The sequence below is a fragment of the Mobula hypostoma genome, chromosome 4 (assembly GCF_963921235.1).
Source record: "Mobula hypostoma chromosome 4, sMobHyp1.1, whole genome shotgun sequence".
Taxonomy (NCBI): Eukaryota; Metazoa; Chordata; class Chondrichthyes; order Myliobatiformes; family Myliobatidae; genus Mobula; species Mobula hypostoma.
The window spans coordinates 97,004,799-97,028,504 of record NC_086100.1 but is presented as its reverse complement, the minus strand read 5'-3'; the positions used below and the strand labels follow the sequence as shown (position 1 = coordinate 97,028,504).

At 43.7% G+C, this 23,706-nt stretch overlaps 1 protein-coding gene across 2 annotated transcripts in view; it reads right to left on the bottom strand.

Annotated features, from left to right (window-relative positions):
• Nucleotides 1-17,171, bottom strand: part of boka (BCL2 family apoptosis regulator BOK a) — a 64,006-nt gene extending 46,835 nt beyond the window's left edge. Inside the window, exons 1-2 of one of the 2 annotated variants that reach the window (XM_063046228.1) lie at nucleotides 16,648-17,171; nucleotides 12,043-12,265 (exon numbers count right to left, since the gene is read on the bottom strand). In XM_063046228.1, coding sequence (XP_062902298.1) covers nucleotides 12,043-12,265; nucleotides 16,648-16,650 — 226 coding nt within the window. In that variant the 5' untranslated portion in view covers nucleotides 16,651-17,171. Of the gene's footprint in view, nucleotides 1-12,042; nucleotides 12,266-15,967; nucleotides 16,332-16,647 lie in introns of those variants that run through there. The other variant, XM_063046229.1, reaches the window with a different exon arrangement.
• Nucleotides 17,172-23,706: the final 6,535 nt, after the last annotated feature.

The window sequence follows — 23,706 nt, the reverse complement described above, 5'->3', positions numbered from 1 at the left end:
TGTACTCGTTGGAATTTAGAAGATTGAGGGGGGATCTGATTGAAACGTATAAAATCCTAAAGGGATTGGACAGGCTAGATGCAGGAAGATTGATCCCGATGTTGGGGAAGTCCAGAACGAGGGGTCACTTTGAGGATAAAGGGGAAGCCTTTTAGGACTGAGATTAGGAAAAACTTCTTCACACAGCGAGTGGTGAATCTGTGGAATTCTCTGCCACAAGAAACAGTTGAGGCCAGTTCATTGGCTATATTTAAGAGGGAGTTAGATATGGCCCTTGTGGCTACGGGGGTCAGGGGGTATGGAGGGAAGGCTGGGGTGGGGTTCTGAGTTGGATGATCAGCCCTGATCATAATAAATGGCAGTGCAGGCTCGAAGGGCCAAATGGCCTACTCCTGCACCTATTTTCTATGTTTCTATGTTTCTAATCCATTGTCGACAGCCACCAGCCCAATCTATCACTCAAAGCAGTCTCTTCTCCATTGCCTCTGTCTACTTTTCCTGTTGTCTCAGAAAGCAAGGAAAATCAAGAAACCCTCCCCTCCTGGGCACCCTCTCTTCAACCCCTTCCTTCAGCAGAAGATTCAAAATCTTGGGAACACACAACAGGCTCAAGGACAGCTGCCTTCCCTGTAGTATTAGAACCTTGAACAGAACTCTTACATGATAAAGATGATCTCTCAATTTACCTTATCATGGCCCTTCTGCCTTCTTTGTCTATTTCACTGCACTTCCTCTGTAACCCGAGGGGAACGAATATCCTTGCGGCAGGTTTGCTACAGCTCTTGGGGAGATTTTAAACTAATTTGGCAAGGAGGTGGGCACCAGACTCTTAGGGCTGCTGGCTTACAAGTGGGACGGCGTGTAGTGAGACTGTCAGGAGTGATTGGGCAAAAATGCAGTCAGTGGGATGAGTTGCAGTGTAAAAGGGGACAAAATTGAAAAAGTTGATGGATACAGAACTTAAGTTGTTATATTTGAGTGCACTCAGTATACAGAATAAAGTAGATGATCTTGTAGTGCAGTTAGAGACTGGTAGGTATAATATGGACCACTGAGTTATGACTGAAAGAAGATCATAACTGTAAGCTTAATGTCCAAGGATACACATTGTATCAAATGGACAGGCAGGTAGGCAGAGAGCTATCATGACTCTGTCGCTAAAAAATGAAATCAAATCCTTAGAAAGAGGTCGCATAGGATTAGAAGATGTAGAATCCTTGTGGGTAGAGTTAATAAACTGTAAGGCTAAATAGAACCTGATTGAATTATATATAGGCCCCCAAACAGTGGCCAGGATGTGAGCTACAAATTACAACGGGAGATAGAAAAGGCATGCTAAATGGGCAATGCTATAATAGTCATGGAGGATTTCAATATGCAGGTAGATTGGGAAAATCAGATTGGTGTTGGATCCCAAGCGAGGGTACTTGTAGAATGCCTACAAGATGACTTTTTAGAGCAGCTTGTGGCTGAGCCCACTAGGGGATTAGTTATTCTGGATTGGGTGTTGTATAGTGAACCAGATTTGATTAGGAAGCTTAAGGTTATGGAACCCTCAGGAGGTAGTGATCATAATATGACAAAATTCAACCTGCAATTTGAGAGGGAGAAGATGAAGTCAGATGTATCAGTAATACAGTGGAGTATAGGGAATTACAGAGGTATGAAAGAAGAACTAACTAAAGTTGATTGGAAAGGGACACCAGCAGGGATGACAGCAGAGCAGCTATGGCTGGAGATTCTGGGACCAATTCAGATGGTGCAAGATAGAGACATCCAAAAGAAGGTGAAGTTTAATAAAGGCAGGATGATGTAACCGTGGCTGACAAGGAAAGTCAAAGCCAACATAAATGTCAAAGGGAGGGCATATAATAGAGTAAAAATTAGAGCAAGGTTAAAGGATTGGGGAAGTTTTAAAAACCAACAGAAGGCAAATAAAACAGCCTTGGGGGGGGGGCGGGGTGGAGATGAAATATGAAGGTAAGCCAGTCAATAATGTCAAAGAGGACACCAAAAGTTTTTTCAGATACATAAAGAGTAAAAGAGAGGCAAGAGTAGATATTGGACCATTGGAAAATGATGCTGGATAGTAATGGGAGACAAGGAAATGGCGGACAAACTAAATAAATACTTTGCATCATTCTTCACTGTGGAAGACACAGGAACTATGACGGACGTGAAGTTGTGTCAGAGATCAGAAATGAGTGAAGTTGCTAGTACGAGGGAGAAGGTACTTGGGAAACTGAAAGGGCTGGAGGTTGATAAGTTACCTGGACCAGATGAACTACACCCCAGGGTTCTGAAAGTGGTAGCAGAAGAAATTGTGAGGCATTAGTAATGATCTTTCAAGAATAAATAGATTCTGGAGGACTGGAAAATTACAAATGTCACTCCACTCTTCAAAAGAGGGGGAGGCAGAAGAAAGGAAATTGTAGGCCAGTTAGCCTGACTTCAGTGGTTGGGAAGGTGTTGGAGTCAATTGTTAAGAAAGTCTTTTCAGGGTACTTGGAGGCACATGATTTAAAGGGCCAAAGTCAGCATGGTTTTCTTAAGGGAAAATCTTGCCTGACAAATCTGTTTGGAATTCTTTGAGGAAATAACAAGCAGGATAGAGAAAGAAGAATTGGTGAATGTTGTGTACCTAGATTTTCAGGAGGCATTTGAAAAGGTGCTGCACATGTGGATGTTTAACAAAATAAGAGAAGGTACTAGCATGGATAGAGCAGGAGGCAAAGAGTGGGAATAAAGGAAGCCTTTTCTGATTGACTGCCTGTGACTAGTGGTATTCCACAGGAATTGGTGTTGGGACTGCTTCCTTATACATTATATGTCAGTGATATGGATGACAGAATTGTGGCCAAGTTTGCAGATGATACGAAGATAGGTGGAGGGGCAGGTAGTACTGAGGAAGCAAAGGGGCTGCAGAAGGACTTAGACAATAGGGGAACAGGCAAAGAATTTTGGCAGATGGAATAGTGTTGGGAAATTACGATCATGCACTTTGGTAAAAGGCATAGAAGCATAAACTATATTCTAAATGGGGAGAAAATTCAAAAATATGATGTGCAAAGGGATTTGGCAGTCCTTGTGCAGGATTCCCTAAAGGTTAATTTGCAGGTTGACACAGTGGTGAGGAAGGCAAATGCATATAGGAGGGGGATTGAAAATCTGGTTGAATGGTGCCACGACAACAACCTCTCACACAATGTCCAAAAGACCAAGGAATTGATTATTGACAAAGGGGGAGGAAACTGGAGTTCCATGAACTGGTCCTCATTCGGGGACTGGAGATGGAGAGGGTCAGTAAATTTAAATTCCTTAGTGCAATCATTTCCGAGGATCTGTCTGGACACCAATATTTAAGGACAATTACAGAGAAGGCATGACAGGGCCTCTCCTTCCTTAGACATCCGAGCGGTTCAGCATGTCATCTAAAACTTTGACAAATGTCTACAGATGAACAGTGGAGAATATCCTGACTGGTTGCATCACAGCCTGGTGTAAAACACCAGTTCCCAAAAACAGATAAGCCTAATAGTGGATACAGCCCAGTCCATCACAGGAAAATCCAACCCCTCCGTAACGACATCTAAAAGGAACGCTGCCACACGGAAGCAGCATCCATCATCAAGGACTCCTACCATCCAGGCCATGCTGTCTTCCTGTTGCTGCCATCAGGAGGAGGTCCAACACCACCAGGTTCAGGACCAGTTACTGCCCTTCAATCATCAGGATCCTGATTAGCCTCACTCACCTCAACACTGAACTGATTCCTCAACCTACACACTCACTGACTAATGTTCTCAGTATTATTTATTTATCACTATTATTATTATTATTATTATTACTACTTGTTTTTTTTGTAATTGCATATTTTATCTTCTTTTGCACATTGGTTGTTTGTCAGCCTTTGTAGTTTTCATTGTTTCTGTTATATTTCATTATTCTACAGCAAATGCCCACAAGAAAATGAATCTCAATGTGGTATATGGTGATATATATGCACTTTGACAATAAATTTCACCAAGTAGTACCTCTGCAAATATTCATGGTATCTGACGATTTTATAGAGCCAAGGTAGAAGTGAAGTCAAACTTCCTATTCTAATACAAAGCAAGGTCAAAGACCACACAAGTCAACTTCTAAAAAAATTCAAGAAACCTGTGCTATAAGGAAAATTGAAAAGTGAACCTGATAAGAAATTGATGGAAAAGTCCTGCTAGCAGGTCAGTCATCAAGAAGAAAAAGGGGATTATAGGCGAAATGATCTTTTTTTAATACCATACACATCTTCGGTCTTTGATTGGGCTTCAGATAAGAAGTGGACGGAGACACAGAATGATCCTTAAGCTACTTTGGGTCAGTTCTGTAAGGAAATACCCAGAACATCCGACAAAGCTCATCTGTCAGACCTTTAGTGTTTCTGTAGCTTTTCCTATTTTTAACCATGGTGAGCTCCTGGCCCAGGGATCACACTACAGGAAATGGGGTGCTGAGGAATAATTCAACAATATACCCTCTCATTTCAAGTCCTTGGACCTGGTACCATCCATCAGAGCTGGTGATTCCCATTAAAGTTGGACCAGTGAGGGACTGGCAGGTGCCTGCATAATAAGGATACCCTTGTGATCTATCGCATGCAGCTGGTGGGTGGGGGACACAGGGGTATCTTGGATATCCTATTAAAAATTGCTCCACATCCTTAGCAGAGGGAAAATGGTAATTCAAAAATTTCTACAATATGCCTTCTGAAAACTAGTACGTAATGACACATTTGATATGTGCTGAAGTCATGGGAACCTGCAGTAAACGTGTTAAATAATAATTAGTTGGCAGCCCTCAAGGTTGCTAGTCTGTAAACAATGAAAAAGAAAAACTACATTACTGAGGATTTAAGAAATGTGTGGCAAAACAAAAATCTGAGTGGGGTAGGGAAATGAGGAGAGTCTTGTTTTGGTCACAATGCCCGTAAGTTTAAATGAACAGATCCAATATTAATATTCAAAAGGGAATTAGATAAATGTTTGAACAGAGGAAATTCGCAGCCTTTCAGGGAAAGTGGAATGAATTGTTTCAGACATCATGGAAAGAACAGCTTTCTTCTTTCCTTTGGCTTTACTAATTACCTCTATCTAAATGACAGTATCTTCTACCTTGATCTGAATTATCTATAAGGAAACTTGAACCCTGGGTGACAAGCGAGGTGGAAAATCTAGTCAGGTGGAAGAAGGCAGCGTACATGAGGTTTAGGAAGCAAGGATCAGATGGGTCTACTGAGGAATATAGGGTAGCAAGAAAGGAGCTTAAGAAGGGGGCATGAGAAGGCCTTGGCGAGTAGGGTAAAGGAAAACCCCAAGCCATTCTTCAATTATGTGAAGAAAAAAAGGATGACAGGAGTGAAGGTAGGACCGATTAGAGATAAAAGTGGGAAGATGTGCTTGGAGGCTGTGGAAGTGAGCAAGGTCCTCAAGGAATACTTCCCTTTGGTATTCACCAATGAGAGGGAACTTGATGACAGTGAGGACAATATGAGTGAGGTTGATGTTCTGGAGCATGTTGATATTAAGGAAGAGGAGGTGTTGGAGTTGTTAAAATACATTAGGACAGATAAGTCCCCGGGGTCTGACGGAATATTCCCCAGGCTGCTCCACGAGGCGAGGGAAGAGATTGCTGAACCTCTGGCTAGGATCTTTATGTCCTCGTTGTCCACGGGAATGGTACCGGAGGATTGGAGGGAGGCGAATGTTGTCCACTTGTTCAAAAAAGGTAGTAGGGATAGTCCGGGTGATTATAGACCAGTGAGCCTTATGTCTGTGGTGGGAAAGCTGTTGGAAAAGATTCTTAGAGATAGGATCTATGGGCATTTAGAGAATCATGGTCTCATCTGGGACAATCAGCATGGCTTTGTGAAGGGCAGATCGTGTCTAAGAAGCCTGATAGAGTTCTTTGAGGAGGTGACCAGGCATATAGATGGGGGTTAGTGCAGTGGATGTGATCTATATGGATTTTAGTAAGGCATTTGACAAGGTTCCACACGGTAGGCTTATTCAGAAAGTCAGAAAGCATGGGATCCAGGGAAGTTTGGCCAGGTGGATTCAGAATTGGCTTGCCTGCAGAAGGCAGAGGGTCATGGTGGAGGGAGTACATTCAAATTGGAGGGTTGTGACTAGTGGTGTCCCACAAGGATCTGTTCTGGGACCTCTACTTTTCGTGATTTTTATTAACGACCTGGATATGGGGGTAGAAGGGTGGGTTGGCAAGATTGCAGATGACACAAAGGTTGGTGGTGTTATGGATAGTGCAGAGGATTGTTGAAGATTGCAGAGAGACTTTGAAAGGATGCAGAAGTGGGCTGAGAAGTGGCAGATGGAGTTCAACCCGGAGAAGTGTGAGGTGGTACACTTTGGAAGGACAAACTCCAAGGCACAGTACAAGGTAAATGTCAGGATACTTGGTAGTGTGGAGGAGCAGAGGGATCTGGGGGTACACGTCCACAGATCCCCGAAAGTTGCCTCACAGGTAGATAGGGTAGTTAAGAAAGCTTATGGGGTGTTAGCTTTCATAAGTTGAGGGATAGAGTTTAAGAGTTGTGAGGTAATGATGCAGCTCTATAAAACTCTGGTTAGGCCACACTTGGAGTACTGTGTCCAGTTCTGGTCGCCTCACTATAGGAAGGATGTGGAAGCATTGGAAAGGGTACAGAGGAGATTTACCAGGATGCTGCCTGGTTTAGAGAGTATGCATTATGATCAGGGATTAAGGGAGCTAGGGCTTTACTCTTTGGAGAGGAAGAGTCTGAGAGGAGACATGATAGAGATATACAAGATAATAAGAGGAATAGATAGAGTGGATAGCCAGCGCCTCTTCCCCAAGGCACCAGTGCTCAATACAAGAGGACATGGCTTTAAGGTAAGGGGTGGGAAGTTCAAGGGGGACATTAGAGGAAGGTTTTTTACTCAGTGAGTTGTTGGTGCGTGGAATGCACTGCCTGAGTCAGTGATGGAGGCAGATACACTAGTGAAATTTAAGAGACTACTAGACAGGTATGGAGGAATTTAAGGCAGGGGGGTTATACAGGAGGCAGGATTTAAGGGTCAGCACAACATTGTGGGCCGAAGGGCCTGTACTGTGCTGTACTGTTCTATGTTCTATGACAGGGGTTCCCAACCATTTTTGCACTGCCGACCGGTTTCATATTGACAATATTCTTGCAGACCGGCCGACCAGGGGGTGGGGGGGAACGGTTGCCAACAGACAAGAGTAGAAGTCAAATACATTGTGTTTACCCTGAGAAAGACTACAATGACCATGAAGCCTTGTGCTGGCACCAGTGCGCATGCGTGCACATGCCGATTTCTTTTCTGCAAATTGTTTTTGGCCACTCTGTTCGGGGGGGTGAGGTGTTAATCACGACCGGAATATAAGTGATAAGTGGCTACTGCACTCAATTTCATTTCTAAAAGGGTTTATCTAACAAACTTAATATTAAACACACAGCGCATATTTTCCTCGCATGAATATAGCGATACGTTATTTATCAGGGGAGGACAGGGGAGCTTGAAGTAAGTGTTGAACGAACTTCCAGTAGAAATGGTAGAGGCAGGTTCGATATTATCGTTTAAAGAAAAATTGGATAGGTATATGGACAGGAAAGGAATGGAGGGTTATGGGCTGAGTGCGGGTCGGTGGGACTAGGTGAGAGTAGTGTTCGGCACGGACTAGAAGGGCAGAGATGGCCTGTTTCCGTGCTGTAATTGTTATATGGTTATATAAGTCACTCATAACTCAATAGCATCATAACATTTTAAGTAACGTTTGGATATTAAACACACAGCGCATATCTTCCTCGTATGAACATATAAAATCATTGCAACAGACGAATATCGCTGAATCAGTGGCAGCCCTGGGCTGAATACTTGTTTTCCTGCAACAAGACGGTCCTATCGAGGGGTGATGGGAGACAGCGATACTCGAAGGGGGGTCCTTATGTCCAGTCTATTCCACAATTTAGTTTTCGTTGCATTCATAGCAGAGATATGTTGGAAATGGAAGCAATGTTTTCAGTGCCTCCATGTCCATCTCAGGATATTTAGCCTTGACTTTGATCCAGAATGCCGGCAGAGGTATTATGTCAAACAGACTTTTCAGCCCATCGTCATTTGCAAGCTCGAGGAGTTGATCTCCTTCCCGCTCTGACATGGATGACGCATAGGTAATGACCTTGCGTGCGTTCAAGCTCAACAGTGGGTGTGACAGGGAATGAGGAAAGGTGCAGCTGACTCATATCGCCAAATCATATCGTTTCCTCGCGGCCCGGTAGCACATGCTTTGCAGCCCTGTGGTTGGGGACCGCTGTTCTATGAAACGTAGGTAACCCGTTGCAGGACTCTTCAAGTGCTCTTTTGCTGCTGCAGCTTCCCATTACAATATGTCTATGCCCTAACTAATCTCAGCAAGGTGCTGAGTTATATCTAGACTCCTTCACTCCATTGAATCGTCAACCAGCAAACATCACTTGGCAGACTTGATCAAAAGCACAGAAAAATCGGATATGATCAAAAAACCCACAGATGTTGGAAATCTGAAATAACCACTTAATGGGTCAGGCAGAATCTGTGGAAAGAGAAGCAGTTACCTCTCAGTGGGAGCTAGAAGAGCTCAGATGAAACAACGTTAGACTGAAGATCTAAAGGTTCTGAGATCAACCCTGGGTTACGCCTGTTACGGCGGCCAGTAGTGTTACAGTTCGTGCAACGCCAATGCAGTGCCAGTGACCCAGGTTCAGTTCTGCCGCCGTCTGTACGTCCTCCACATGACCATGCAGGACTCCTCCGAGAGCTCCAGTTTCCTCCCACATTCCAAATGCACACAGGTTGGTAGATAATGGGTCATGTGGCTGTAACTGGGCACCGTGCACTCATTGGCCTGGGAGGGCCTGTCACCGTGCTGGCTGTCTAAAAAAGACACTTCAGGTACAAGTCCCTTCGTCACGTTTCCACATAAAGGTTGCATCACCTGCTGAATGCTTATAGCATTTTGTTGCCTAAAAATAATCGGCTAATGAATTGCAATTTCTTATTCATTCGACGTTACACTTCCTTTGAATCAATAAAGATGTCAAATTATAGAACACTGCTGAGACCAGCCTGTTCTATCTTTCCTCAGAAACTATAAATTCAACACTATAGCACCCAACCAACTGTTTGAAACTGGAATCTTTTGCCTCGTCTACCCTGCCACGTCTGTCACTCCTGCCACCAGTTCCATACCTGGCTTTTGCAATTTGTGAACATACATCTACTACACACGTGGCCTAATTTGAGATCGTGTTTCTGATTAATTTTCTTTTAACCACTCCACTCAATTCAAATATATGCAAACTGTAATAAAGGTTTTGAACAATATTTCATGTATTTGGGTGGAGTGCTAACCCACAGTACTTCTATATAACACTTGTTGAGTTTGGGTATTTTCAGACTGATGTTAAATGCAGTATTCATGATACAGCTTGACCACAAAACTCTGCACCCACAGGCTCTTTCCAACCTCACTGATTCTACAATGACAGTGGAGGCTGTTTCTATATGTTGCTGGCAGGAGACAGAAGGTTGGGGATTAGTGTTTGAACATCACGCTTATTCTTTTATTTTATGGAAAATCATTGGTAGGAAAGTCTCAGGAAATTAAAAACAAATTGTAAATGTTAGAAATCCAAACAAAAATAGAAAATACTGTAATTTTCCAATAGGTCAGACAGCATTAGTAAACTGATAAAGTGAATTGACTGTAAATTCATTCTCTCTCCACAGTTGCTGCCTGACTTATAAGACCATTAAATATAAGAGCAGAATTAGGCCATTTGGCCCATTGAGTCTACCCCACCATTTCATCATGGCTGTTCTATTTTCCCTCTCAGCCCCAATCTCCTGTCTTCTCCTCGTATCCCTTCATGCCCTGACTAATCAAGAATCTATCAACCTTTGCCTTAAATATACCCAGTAACTTGGCCTCCATAGCCACCCGTGGCATTTCCATTTCTCTGGAACCATGCCAGGATCTAGTGGTTCTTATAAGATGCCTCCACAATCTTGTCAGCCGCCTCTTTCAGAACCCAAGGATGTATACCATTGGGTCCAGGTGACCTATCTACCTTTGGACTTTTCAGTTTCCCAAGAACCCTTTGCCTTGTAATGGCAACTTCACACACTTCTGTTCCCAGACACTCTCAAACTTCTAGCATACTGCTAGTGTCTTCCACAGTGAAAATTGATGCAAAATATTTATTCAATTTGTCAGCCATTTCCTTGTCCCCCATTACAAACTCTCCAGAGTCATTTTCCAGCAGTCTAATATCTATTCTCACCACCCTTTTACTCTTTATGTATCTGAAGAAACTTTTGGTATCCTCTTTAATATTATTGGCTAGTTTACTTTGTATTCCATCATTTCCTTCTTTATGACTTTTTAGGGTTGCCTTCTGTTGGTTTTTAAAAGCTTCCCAATCCTCTAACTCCCCATTAATTTTTGCTCAATCATATGCCCTCTCTTTGGCATGTTGGCTATAACTTCTCTTGTTAGCCACGGCTGTGCCATCGTCTTCCTCTTTGGAATGTATATATCCTGCCTGCACCTTACAAATTGCTCCCAGAAACTCCAGCCATTGCTGCTCTGCCATCATCCCTGCCAGTGTTCCCTTCCAATCAATTTTAGCCAGCTCCTCTCTCATACCTCTGTAATTCCCTTTAAAGGTAAAGGCATCCGTTAGTCTTGCGAGACCATGGATCTGCGCCTGGAAAGTCTTCACTCCAGGGCGCAGGCCTGGGCAAGGTTGTACGGAAGACCAGCAGTTGCCCATGCTGCAAGACTCCCCTCTCCACAACACCAATGTTGTCCGAGGGAAGGGCATTAGGACCCATACAGCTTGGCACCAGTGTCGTCGCAGAGCAATGTGTAATTAAGAGCCTTGCCCAAGGACACAACACGTTGCCTTGGCTGGGGCTTGAACTCACGACCTTCAAGTTGCTAGTTCAATGCCTTAACCACTTGGCCACGTGCCTACATTCCCTTTTCCAATTCCCTTTACTCCACTGTAATACCGATACATCTGACTTTAGCTTCTCCTTCTCAAATTGCAGGGTGAATTCTACTACATTATGATCACTGGCCCGTAAGGGACCCTCTACCTTAACATCTCTAAACAATTCCAGTTCATTGCACAACACCCAATTTAGAATAGTTGATCCTCTAATGGGCTCAACCATGAGCTGCTGTAAAAAGCCATCTGGTAGGCATTCTAGAAACTCCCCTTCTTGGGATCCAGCACCAGCCTCATTTTCCCAATCTCCCTGCATATTGAAACCCCCCATGACCATTATAACATTGCCCTTTTCACACACATTTTCTATATATATTTAACTCCCATCAGGGTCTTTTTACCCTTGCAGTTCCCTAGGTCTACCCACGATGAGTCAACAACTCTTTCTAATAAATTGCTGAACATTTCCATCAATTTCCATTTTGTTGCTAGTTTCAGAGTAGACTAGCCTGATGGCAAAGATTTCAGTGGAACCAGAAACTCATCAATAAGCTCCTGTATCTCAGCGCTCTTTATGCTTTGTTATTTGCAGCTTTACAATGACAGGATGGCGCAAGCTGAATTTACGCCTTTTTGCAAGTATTGTCAAGGATCTCTTGAGTTTAAACTGCTTCTTCACACCTGAATACAACCAACCCAAGATTTCCTTTACAATTTAGTACAATAAATTTCTATTATACTTCAGGTCTTAATCTCCTTTCTGTTTCTTGAATGACTTTCACTCTTAACAATTCTGTGCCATGCTCCCTCTATTATTCAGCTCTCATTCGTATTTCTCTCTGACTTTCTCTAGAGCCCAGTGATGACAGGCTTACCCCAATGGAGGGGTGTGGAGGACACCCCAGTGAGTTTTCTCTAGAGCCCAGTGATGACAGGCTTACCCCAATGGAGGGGTGTGGAGGACACCCCAGTGAGTTTTCTCTAAAGCCCAGTGATGACAGGCTTACCCAGATGGAGGAGTGCGGAGGACACCTCTGTGAGTTTGCTTGCAGGGCCAGCAGCCAGAGGGTCTGGTTTACTCCAAACAATGCCAGCTCGGATCAGGCGGGAGTGGATGTAATCTCGACAGAGGACTTTAGCTTGAGAAATCAGCTCTTTATCGGGTGGGGAGCGGTCAAACACTTCCATCACCTCAGCTGCAAAGACAGAAGACCGCCTAAGCATCTCCATCTGTGAAAAACAAAGCAAGATATTATTTAGAACTAAACCTGAATAATTCTGGAAAATACCTGCAAAACTATATCTGGAAAATAGCAATGTCAACACAAAGGGAAGAGAGCCTCACTGACAAGTAACTGGAAAATATTACTACTACACACAACAGGAAGATATCAGCTTTAACCTAGCTTGAAATGAACAGCTCCCCTACACAACTGGAAGGTATCAACACCTCTACAAAATATCAACTGAAAAACAGCAGCACCAACCCACAACTGGAAAATGTGACTGCCACAACTGTACAACTGAAACAGAAGTAGAGATAAGCAACAATTCTGTACACCCTATAAATGAATGGCAAACTTTGCTGTTTGGGTTTCTCTGTAATGTCACATAACAACGTGTACTTGAATCTGTGGATGCTGCAAAGTGGGATACGAGATGCATTCAGTCAGGAAGGTAAGTTATATGTTCAGTTCTTTTATTTAAGACTAACATATTTCACATTATGCACAGTTTGCCACATTTCATTGTTAAATACAGTCTCTCTCCACTGTTCTTTCTGTGACCTTTTTTCTTTTTCATATTACTAGAATTGATCTTTCATTCTCTTGACTCTTCTGCTTCCCTTGGTGTCACTTTGACCAATTTTACTCTCTGCTGGAGTTGTGTGGAAGGAGGAAGAAGGAGCTTGTACAGAATGACAAGAGTAGGGAATCTGTCCACTGTACTTGTCATATGGAAACCATTCAAATAACAACAGTTTTGGTAGTATGTCAGAAACGTGCTAAGTGGTAGGGCCAGGACCAGGATCAGAATCAGGATAAGGATCAGATTTAACATCACCAGCATACATTGTGAAAGTTGTTGACTTTTTGGCAGCAGTAAAATGAAGTACATGATAAATAACTATAGAGGAATATATACTAAGAATATATAGTATGTGTCTATTAAATAGTTAAATTAAAATACGTAGTGCAAAAATAACAGAAATAAAAATGTAGTGAGGTAGTGTTCATGGGTTCAATGTCCATTCAGAAATCGGATGGCAGAGGGGAAGAAGCTGTTCCTGAATCGTTGAGTATGTGCCTTCAGGCTTCTGTACGGTAACAATGAGAAGTGGGCATGTCCTGGGAGGTGGGTGTCCTTAAAGATGGACACCACCTTTCTAAGGCACCACTCCTTGAAGATTTCTTGGCTACTACAGAGGCTGGTCCCCATGGTGGAGCTGACTAGTCCCCATGGTGGAGCTGACTAGTCCCCATGATGGAGCTGACTAGTCCCCATGGTGGAGCTGACTAGTACCCATCGTGAAGCTGACTAGTACCCATGGTGGAGCTGGCTAAGAGGCTAGCTCCATGGTGGAGCTGACTAGTCCCCAAGGTGGAGCTGACTAAGAGGCTAGCTCCATGGTCGAGCTGACTAGTACCCATAGTGGAGCTGACTAACAGGCTAGCTCCATGGTGGAGCCGACTAGTCCCCATGGTGGAGCTGACTAGTCCCCATCGTGGAGCTGATTGATACCCATGGTGGTGCTGATGTGCCCATGGTGGAGCTGACTAGTCCCCATCATGGAGCTTACTGGTCCCCATGGTGGAGCTGACTAAGAGTCTAGCTCCGTGGTGGAGCTGACTAGTCCCCATCATAGAGCTGACTGATGCCCATGGTGGTGCTGACTAGTCCCCATCATGGTGCTGACTGGTTCCCATGGTGGAGCTGACTAAGAGGCTAGTCCCCATGGTGGAGCTGACTAGTCCCCATGGTGGAGTTGACTAGTCGCTATGGTGGAGTGACTACTTTGGTAGTTTCTTCTTTTGCCAAAGCTGCAATCAAACTCAGAGTAACATTGAGGCAGTGGAATTTTGCCAGGTCACTAATTACTGGGAGGCAAGAAAATGGGCTCTTCCCTGGTACAGGTGAGATCTGTACGAACAACACAGTTTGTATCTGAACTGGAGGGGAACCAATATCCTCACTGGGGGGTTGCTAGTGCTTCTCCTGAAGGTTTGAACTACAGTGGCAGGGGTGTGGGAAAGAAGAACAGCCGGTAGAGCTGAGGCAGGTAGTTGTTATGACAAGTTGAACTGAAAAGGAGGGGCAGGGTGATAATAAACACAGGTACATGGCCAATAAATCAGGTATCTTTGAGGTTAAAATCATTTATTTAAAGACAGCAGCCAACTTGCATGCATCAAATTCTCAGAAGCAATTAAGTAATAAGGAGCAGTGTCTTTGTCATAGCTAGCACCATAGGTGTGTGGGTGGGGTGGGGGTAAATATTAGTGGCACCCCACTGCTTCTGGATTCAATTATTAGATCTTTTCAGTCAACCTTGGCAACAGAGGTGAGGAAAATCGGTTGCAAAACGAACCCTTGAGTTCTGACTGCGGGTGAGAGTGTTACCACGGGTCGATAGAAGGTAAGACCCGGGGAGATGTTTTACAGAAAGTACGAGGTAACGGCATTGCACCTGTAGGAGAAAGAGATCAAGATGCCTCGTTTACTAGATATGTGTTGAAACAGGAAAACGACTAAGATGTTGCATCTGAAGTGGTCAAACAGCGCAAAGCCTTTTCAAACGACCCAATCTATAAAACACACACAAAATGCTGGAGGAACTCAGCAGGCCAAGCAGCATCAATAGAACAGAGTAAACAGTCGATGTTTCGTGCCGAGACCTTCGTCACGTCGCGATGAATGGTCTCGGTCCGAAACGTCACTGTATTCATCTTTTCCATACATGCTCCCTGCCCTGCCCAGTTCTTCCAGAATTTTGTGTGTGTTGTTTGGATTTCCAGCATCTGCAGATTTTCTCTTGTTTGTCAGCAGACTAATTAAAATCAACGCCCATCTGTCTCCACGCCGGACAACACGTGTCAACCATTCCCTCCGTGACAAAATCACTGTTAAGTGAACGTCCGCGGCTGTGCTGCAGGAACAGCAAACCCAGTGAGAAACAAAAAGGTGAAATTGCACGGAAAATGCCAGTGATTTTAAACATGACCATGTCTCCTGATGTGGTGACGAAACGTTTGTAAATAGACTACCAAGATTAGAGAACAACTCAAATATGATTCTGATTCTTTAAAGGTCCACATTCATGCTAAAACATTATCTATAAAACGCCAATCACATTTCCAGTCTGCTTAAAATAACAGCAAATAAACAGGAGAGAGTAACTCTGACAAAGTGTGTTTCATCTGAGACGCTCTTCCCACAGATACCGCTTGACCTGATGAGTGTTTCCAGCATTTTCTGTTATGTTTATGAAAATAGTCAAACCAGATCTGGAATGCAAATTTTAAACCAGTGCCAGCCCTACAAAACACCCTGCCGGAACACAAAAATGAGATGGTGGTGTGTGAAATGCGGTCTCATGTCACTTTGCCTTTTGATCTGCCACTGCAAATTAAGAAAGTAATAACATCCGTTTGTGAATGGATGATAACTGATGGCGTGTAAATGCCAATAACAATATTTATCATGAATATGATGACTTGAACGTTTTGTATTTCTATACTTTGGATGGCGTTTTGTTCGACCTCGAACTCCCGGGACGATGAATCCACGATAAAGGGCGATAGGTGAGAATTAGCGTCAGAAACAGCGACGTGGCTGCAAGGAGTGAAACCACCGAGCTCTTTATCCGCACCGGGAAAGCAGTTAGACATTCAGATCCCTCCTCACAAAGCAGCGTTCAAAAGCCGCACTCACCTCGCTTGGGACTTTTATAAAAGGAAGTTCCTCCTGCTACGGCTCCGGAGCTAACTTGGCTCACTTCTCCAGTCTCCCTCGCAGATTAAGAGCTCCAGTGTACGTACGCCCACCGCTTCTCCTTTTTTGGCCAGACGCTTTACCAATGTGCTTCGAATTAAGATGCCGCTGGGCTACCAGCAACTTTCACAAACAACCCCATTTAAGGGAAGGGGAGAAGCTGTGATCGGAGCCCGGGCCAAATCCACCCTCAGCGACCGTCCTGCGCACAAAGAGCACGCACCTCGAGATTTTAGGCTCAAACCGTCTTGAAGTCAGCGTGTCGATTCCCTCACGCTGGAGCACACTGCCCCTTTCTGGCCGCCTGGCAGCTCAAAATAGCAGCATGTCCTCCCTGACGCAAAGGACGGTTTAAACGCTCGGTAGCACGGAGGTTTCATTGGAAGATGTCTCGAAAAAGAATATGAACAGACGTCAAACAGTTTATATTTCTAGAAAATACAGAAAAATAGATGTACATAAAACATACATAGATATGTTTCTGGATAGTACCTTGGAGAATGAATCAGAACCACGTTTATTATCACTGTCGTGAAAATTGCCGGTATAAGTCATAAAATTACAATAAATTACAAAATAAAGAAATACAGTGCAAAAACAGAATGACGAGGTTCACGAACCATTCAGAAATCGGCTGGCAGAGGGGAGGCTGTTTCTGAATCATGAGGTGTGTGTCTTCAGGCTCCCTAATGGTAGTAGGGGAGAAGGGGTCAAGTCTCGTGCGATGAGGGTCCTCAGTGACGGATGCCGCCTTCTTCAGGCGCCAGCTCTAGAAGATGACCTCGGTAGAGGGAAGGGTTCTGCCGTGACTGATGTTCTCCAGCGCACATCAATCCAAGTCTCGGTGTTATACCGAACCTCCTGCAACTTTCAGTGCTAGCGTGATTTCTTTGTGATTGCATCAACAGGTTGGACTCAGGACAGATCTTCCCGGATGTTGAGACCCTGGAACTTGAAGCTCACCCTTTCCACTGCCGGGCCTTCAATGGCGACTGGTGCATGATCCCACGACTTCCCTTTCCTGAAGTCCACAAACAATTCCCCGGTCTTTCAGACGTGGAGGGCGAGGTTGTTGTTACTCCATAACTCAACTAGCTGACATATTTCACCCCTCGTCGCCATCTGAGGTTTTTGAGTGATTTGAGCAGCGCTTGCCCACACAGCCGTGAGTGCAGAGAGAGCAGAGCTGTGGGCTAAGCGCACGCCTCTGAGGTGCGCCAGTATTACTTGTCAGCGTGGTGGAGATGTCTTAGAAAGACATCTGTAATAACTGGGTTCCAAATGAGGAAGTCGAGTATCCAGCTACAGGGGGAGATATAGAGGCCCAGATTTAGAAGCTTGGCACTTAACACTGAGGGGCTGATGGTAGTGAATGCTGAGCTGTAATCAATGAGCAGCAGTCTGACATACATTTTGAAATTGTCTGGGTGGCCCGGAGTGGAGAGCTGGAGAAACTGTGTTTGCAGTAGACCTATTACAGCAGTAGGCGAATTGCACAGATCTAGATCCTTGCTCAGCTGGGAGTTAATTCAAGCCAGAGCTAACCTCTTACAGTACTTCATTATGGTAGGTGTGAGAACTACCATTGAACGTTATTGAGGCAGTTCACCCTGCTCTCCTTGAGCACCAGTATGATCGCTGCCATCTTGAAGCAGGTAGGAACCTCAGACTACAGCAGTGACTTGTTTCTATTCTAGTTCTGTGGTTAACGTGGGACCTGCAAACTCTTTCACAAATGGGGCAGAAGGTGGCCTGAAAGTGAGTGGATAGTTTGTGAGGTGCTCTCCTCCTCCAGCCGCTGACTCCTGATCTATGAACTTCTCTTTCTGAACACCAATTCAAATGCTTCTTCCTCACTTTGAGCAGTCATAGGCCAGAGATTCCCAGCAGGCGATGGGATGTCGTATTTCTTCCAGTTTCTTCCCGGAGCATTTTTTTTCTCTCTTTTCTGTCTGATAATCTCTTTCTCTTTCAGAACTTGTGTGCTTTGTGGATGCCTGTTATCAGAATGTGATCAGCCCAGAGTAACTGACTGAGAGTAACAAAACCCTCAATACTGGGATATTGACGTCAGTATTAGGAGAGGGCTCTGACATCACTTCACTTATTCTTCTGGTATATTGATTTTGTAGAGACAACTCTGATGACATCTTTTCAGTACTCTGAGGTTCCTGCTGGATATATCAGATCTCAGATGCACTGTATTTTTGGAGAACTGCTGCTTGTGAACCATGATTTTAGTGCTAGGTCTGAGGTACTGATCCCCATATTACTATTCCTCAATCAACCGGAGGCTCTGCTTTGGCATTGAAGGCAGTGACAAGTTTCCCCTTCAGAGAGCTGGCTTCACACATCCAAACACACCAATACACATCCACAAAGGCAAATATAAACCAACTCCCAGGTACACACATTTGTACCCAGGATGTAATTCAAAACATTTGTCTTCAATGTTGAAAGAAACTCGCGTGCTTTACAAGCATAATCAGACCCAAGAGGAAATTAAATAAAAGGGGAAAAGACAAGGAACAAATCTTGGTCAAAAAAGGCATCTTTCAGGAGAGACTTAAGAGGAAGCCAGAGGCAGAAAGGCTACTTTGTTTATCAGAAAGTTAACCGAACCTATAAAATCAGTAGGAAATGCTGGAAATACTCAGTGTGTCAGACCATATTTGTGGAACAAGAATGCTACCTGTCTGCTGTTTATTTCCCGCACTGGGTTTATTTCAGACTATTGGGACTGCATTTGGTTCTACAATACTTTTTACTTCACAGTTCTGGCATAGGGTGGCGGGGATAGTGATAGTTAAGACATTAACAAGATTATAGCCTATCACTACATTTCAGTGTATAACTGGTACAATAAAACATATAATACTTAATTTAATAATATGACAAAGTATTGCACTGTTGCACTCACTAATTATCATAAAATATAATTATCAAGCAAGTAAAGAAAAAGATGGTAATCATGTATTTTACCAATTTAAAAGTAATTACCTACTTACCAAATGCCACCAATGAGAAATTTCACGATAATTTCCACAAAGGGTCAGGCATAACATGTGTTCGGGGGTCTGAAACAACTCTTGTCCTGGTGTCATCTGCTGATCTGTGTTACCACAGCCATGATGTTACATACGGTTCAGGATTCCACTGAACTAGAGGAGGTCCGTGTAGTTTAACAAACATAAGTGCTGATACATGAATTATGAGAATTCTTGAGCGTGTTGTTGTTATTATCAAGTTCGTATGACTGAATCCTCTCTCACACTCAGCAGTACTAATAAGAATAACTTGTGAACAGCTCAGTAATGGGCGTAAATCTTGGGAGATGCGGCGTCCATGATCCTCCACATAATCTCTGAAGGCATTTATTACAGAGGAAGAAGAAAGCTTAAACCTCTTACACAGAGATGACATTGCAGCTTCTCCATAATTAAGTGGTGTTTCAGCTGGCCAGTTATCTTTATCAAGGACACACATTTCATTTAACAGGGATTTATACATACTTTGAGGTTTAGAAGTTTGAGAACCTTTCAAGGATGTTGCTGTGAACATACAGTGCTGCAAGTTGTTTATAAGACTAGTAAGAAACTAGATAATTAATGGAGACAATTTTGTTGTTGCTTGTTAAGGTAATTTCTCCAAACTTCCCCTTTTCAACTGCCTTTTGAGCTTCTAGAGTTTTTGTACCAGGTTGCTCTTTCAGTCCATGCAGTGATCTTATGCTACGTTGGATCAGATTGTCTGCATAAACAGTCGTAGTAGTGGGTTTCTGTAAACACTCTGACAGTAAACCAAGTTCATGCAACGTGTCATACATTAGAGCTAAGTCCAATAGAAACTGTTCTGAAGAGACCTTCATAGGTTTTCAATAGACCTTCATAGGTTTTTCTGTCACTCCCAGATCTTGTTTCATTCTTCATTGCTTTTTCAAATGAAAACACAGTGCCTCATAATTTTGCCACACTGCTGAAACTGTTCGAAACAAGCTAGCTACCCACCTGGTGCCCAGAACATGGCCTATTTTGAAAATTTGTTGTTCTAGTTGAGAGGCACATTCAGACACTTTCTCTCACTCTCCTTTTTCTCCCTCTGTCCCTCTGACTATACTCCTTGCCCATCCTCTGGGTGCCCCCCCCTTGTCTTTCTTCCCGGACCTCCTGTCCCATGATCCTCTCATATCCCCTTTGCCAATCACCTGTCCAGCTCTTGGCTCCATCCCTCCCCCTCCTGTCTTCTCCTATCATTTTGAATCTCCCCCACCCCCTTACTCACTCTTCCTTCGGTTAGTCCTGACGAAGGGTCTCGGCCTGAAACGTCGACTGTACCTCTTCCTAGAGATGCTGCCTGGCCTGCTGCGTTCACCAGCAACTTTTATGTGTGTTGTTCAGACAGTTCCTTTTGATTTAGAGGTGATCTATTGTAGTGCAATTTGTCCATAAATGATTGAAAATGATTTATTCCATGAACTTCCCTCACCGAATCACCTACTGCAAGTTCTAACCTGTGACTAAGACAGTGCCAAATTATCACATCAGGGTAATGTTCCTTGAAGAATTGTAGCAACACCACATTTGACACCAAGCATTATGCTCGCCCCATCACTAGCAAAGGCTACAAGGTTCTGTTTCAAGTAAGAGTCATCAAACCCATGGTTATTGAGACAGTTCAATAGATGCTTAGCAATAGTTGCAGCTTTCTGATCAGGCAGTTCAATTAGATCTAAAAACATAAAATAGGGATCTCCTTCCTTATCACTTTCACATTTCAAATAAACTATTAGGGCGGTCTTAATGCTCAGACTTGTTGATTCATCAATGAGAACAGAAAATTTGCCATTTATCTGCTTGATATGCTGGGAAATTTTCTTTTTCATATTAATGGCTATGTGATTAATTATCTCTGTAGCACTAGTGCAGGAATGCAGTCCAATTCCAATGTCAATACCATTTTTTTTGAAGTTCCAATAAGCCAAAGTGATCAGAGTATGGTCTGTCATTCTGAGCTAAATAATATGCAGAACAAAAAATTGAACAAGATGCGAAGCATTCATGGTGTCACATAATTTTCCAAAAGCATGTTCACAAGCTATATTTTCGACACTTAGAGCAGCAGTGTGAGCTTTCGATAGTCTGTGATCAACAATTTTTTTCTGAGAGACTTCAAGCGTGTACTTCGATCAGCTCCATAATAGGATACTTGGTACATCAGCCCTGCCGATTCTCCCGTGATCTTTAAGTTCTTGAGGCTGTAACGCTTTACATAGCTAGCCAGCCATCCCTTACTAGCCTTAAACTCTTTCCTCTCGCTCTCCTCAACCCCCTCACAGTCGTGCTCATAGAGGATAAGTGCTTTTTCATGCATAATTTTGCCATCAACAGGGATATGCTTCTGTGACATGTCCTCTAGCCATACACTTACTGCTTTTTCAGGCTTTGCAAGCACTTTAACATGAACCAGAGAGACCATTTTTGCCATTGTAGGGGCAGCACTAGCACTTCCATGAATTTCAGCTTCTTTCTGCTTTATTGTGCGAATGTTCAATTCGTTCTTACCGACCTCGTGGCCCACATTGGCAAGCAACATGCCACTTTTCAAAAGATCTAGGATTTTTATTTTCTCGGCGAACAATGCTCAAACTACAAGTGCTGGAGAGAGACTGAGGATCTGTGAAATGGTGGGAGGCTACAGCAGGGTAGGCTGGGACAACGGGTCGAGCGAGGAGGAATTTCTCAAAACAGTCGCAGCTCCAGGATTTCACCAAAAATGATCAGATATCCTAATGTTATTAGTAGTATCTTCCCCGCCAGCCACCACCCCCTCTCCCCAACCCCCGGTTCCGTAAAATTCCCTCTATTTAATATGCGACCATTGTTAAATTCCCCGCTTGTTTATTTTGACTTTTATTTTCAGAGTTGCTGGAGCGGTGCTCCAGTGAGCTCTGGCAGCACTGCACCCCTGGCCTTTCCCACCCCTGGCTTTTCTCACCCCCTCTCAGCCAGCACCATCACCACTTGAGCTTTGCCATTTCTCTTGCTTTCCACCTTCTCCTCTCTACACCAAGCTGATTTCAGTTTCCTCATGTTTCCTCTCCCCAGATTTCCTCTCCCACCACCTAATTTACAGTGGCCAGTGAACCTACCAACCCACACGTCTTTTGGATGTGGAAGGAAGGTGAAAGACCGAGGGGAAACCCGTGCTGTCACAGAAAGAAGTTCCAGAGGTCACGATCGAACTGGAGTCGTAGTGTCTCGAAGTGATGCTGCCTGATCTGTTTGGTACTTCCATCATAGAGTCATAGAGCACTACAACACAGAATCAGTCCCTTCAGCCCATCTAGTCCATGCTGAAACTGCTATTCTGCGTGCCCCATTGACCCATATCGAGATCCTCCTACCCATGAACTTATCTAAACTTCTCCTAAATGATAAAGTTAAACCTGCATCCACCACTTTCTCTGGCAGCTTGTTCCAAACTCTCACCACACTCTCAGTGAAGAAGCTCCCCCTCATATTCCCCTTAAATTTTTCACCTTCTACCCTTAACCCATGACCTCTAGTTACAGTCTCACCCAACCTCAATACAAAAAAACCAACCTGTATTTACCCTGTCTATACCCCTCATACTTGTTTATACCTCTATCAAACCTCCCCTCAGTTTCCTAAGCTCCAAGGAATGAACTCCTAACCTATTCATACACTCCATATAACTCAGGCCCTCAAGTCCCAGCAACATCCTTGTAAATTTTCAATCTTACTGATATCTTTCCTGTAAATAGGTGACCAGAACTGCACATAATACTGCACATTTGGCCTCAATGAAACCTTATACAACTTCAGCATAACATCCTGATCCCATACTCAATACTGTGATTTATAAAAGTCAATGTGCCAAAAGCTTTCATTACAACCGATCTGCCTGTGATGCCACTTTCAAGGAATTATGGGTCTGTATTCCCAGATCCCTCTGTTCTACCGCAATCCTCAGTCTCCTACTGTTTGCCATAAACCCTACCTTGGTTTGTCCTTCCAAAGTCACACTTGTTTGCATTAATTTTCATCTGCCATTTTTCAGCCAATGTTCCCAGCTGGTCCTGATCCCACTGCAAGCTTTAATAGCCTTCCTCGATGTCCACTACACCCTCAATTTTGATGGCATCCGCAAATTTGCTGATCCAGTTTACCACATTATCATCAAAATTATTAATATAGATGACAAACAACAACATACCCAGCACCGAACCCTATGGCACACCACTGACCACACGCCTCTAGTCAGAGAGGTAACCATCTACTGTACCTCCACTCTCTGGCTTCCCCCAGGAAGCCAATATTGATCCAATTTACTACTTTATCCTGAATGCCAAGCAACTGAACTTTCTTGACCAGCCTCCCATGCAGGACTTTGTTAAAGTCCATGTAGGCAATCTCCACTGCTTTTTTTCATCAACTTTTCTGGTAGCCTATCCCATCCACATTTGCCAGAACCTTTCTGATGCCATCAAAATTGGCCTCTCTCCAATTTAGGATAATCCGAGGGCCAGACCTATCCTTCTCCATAATTATCTTGAAACTACTGGAATTATGATCACCATATCCAAAGTATTTCTCTATATACACTTTTGTCATCTGCCCTGTCTTGCATCCTAATAGGAAATCCACTATCACGCTCTC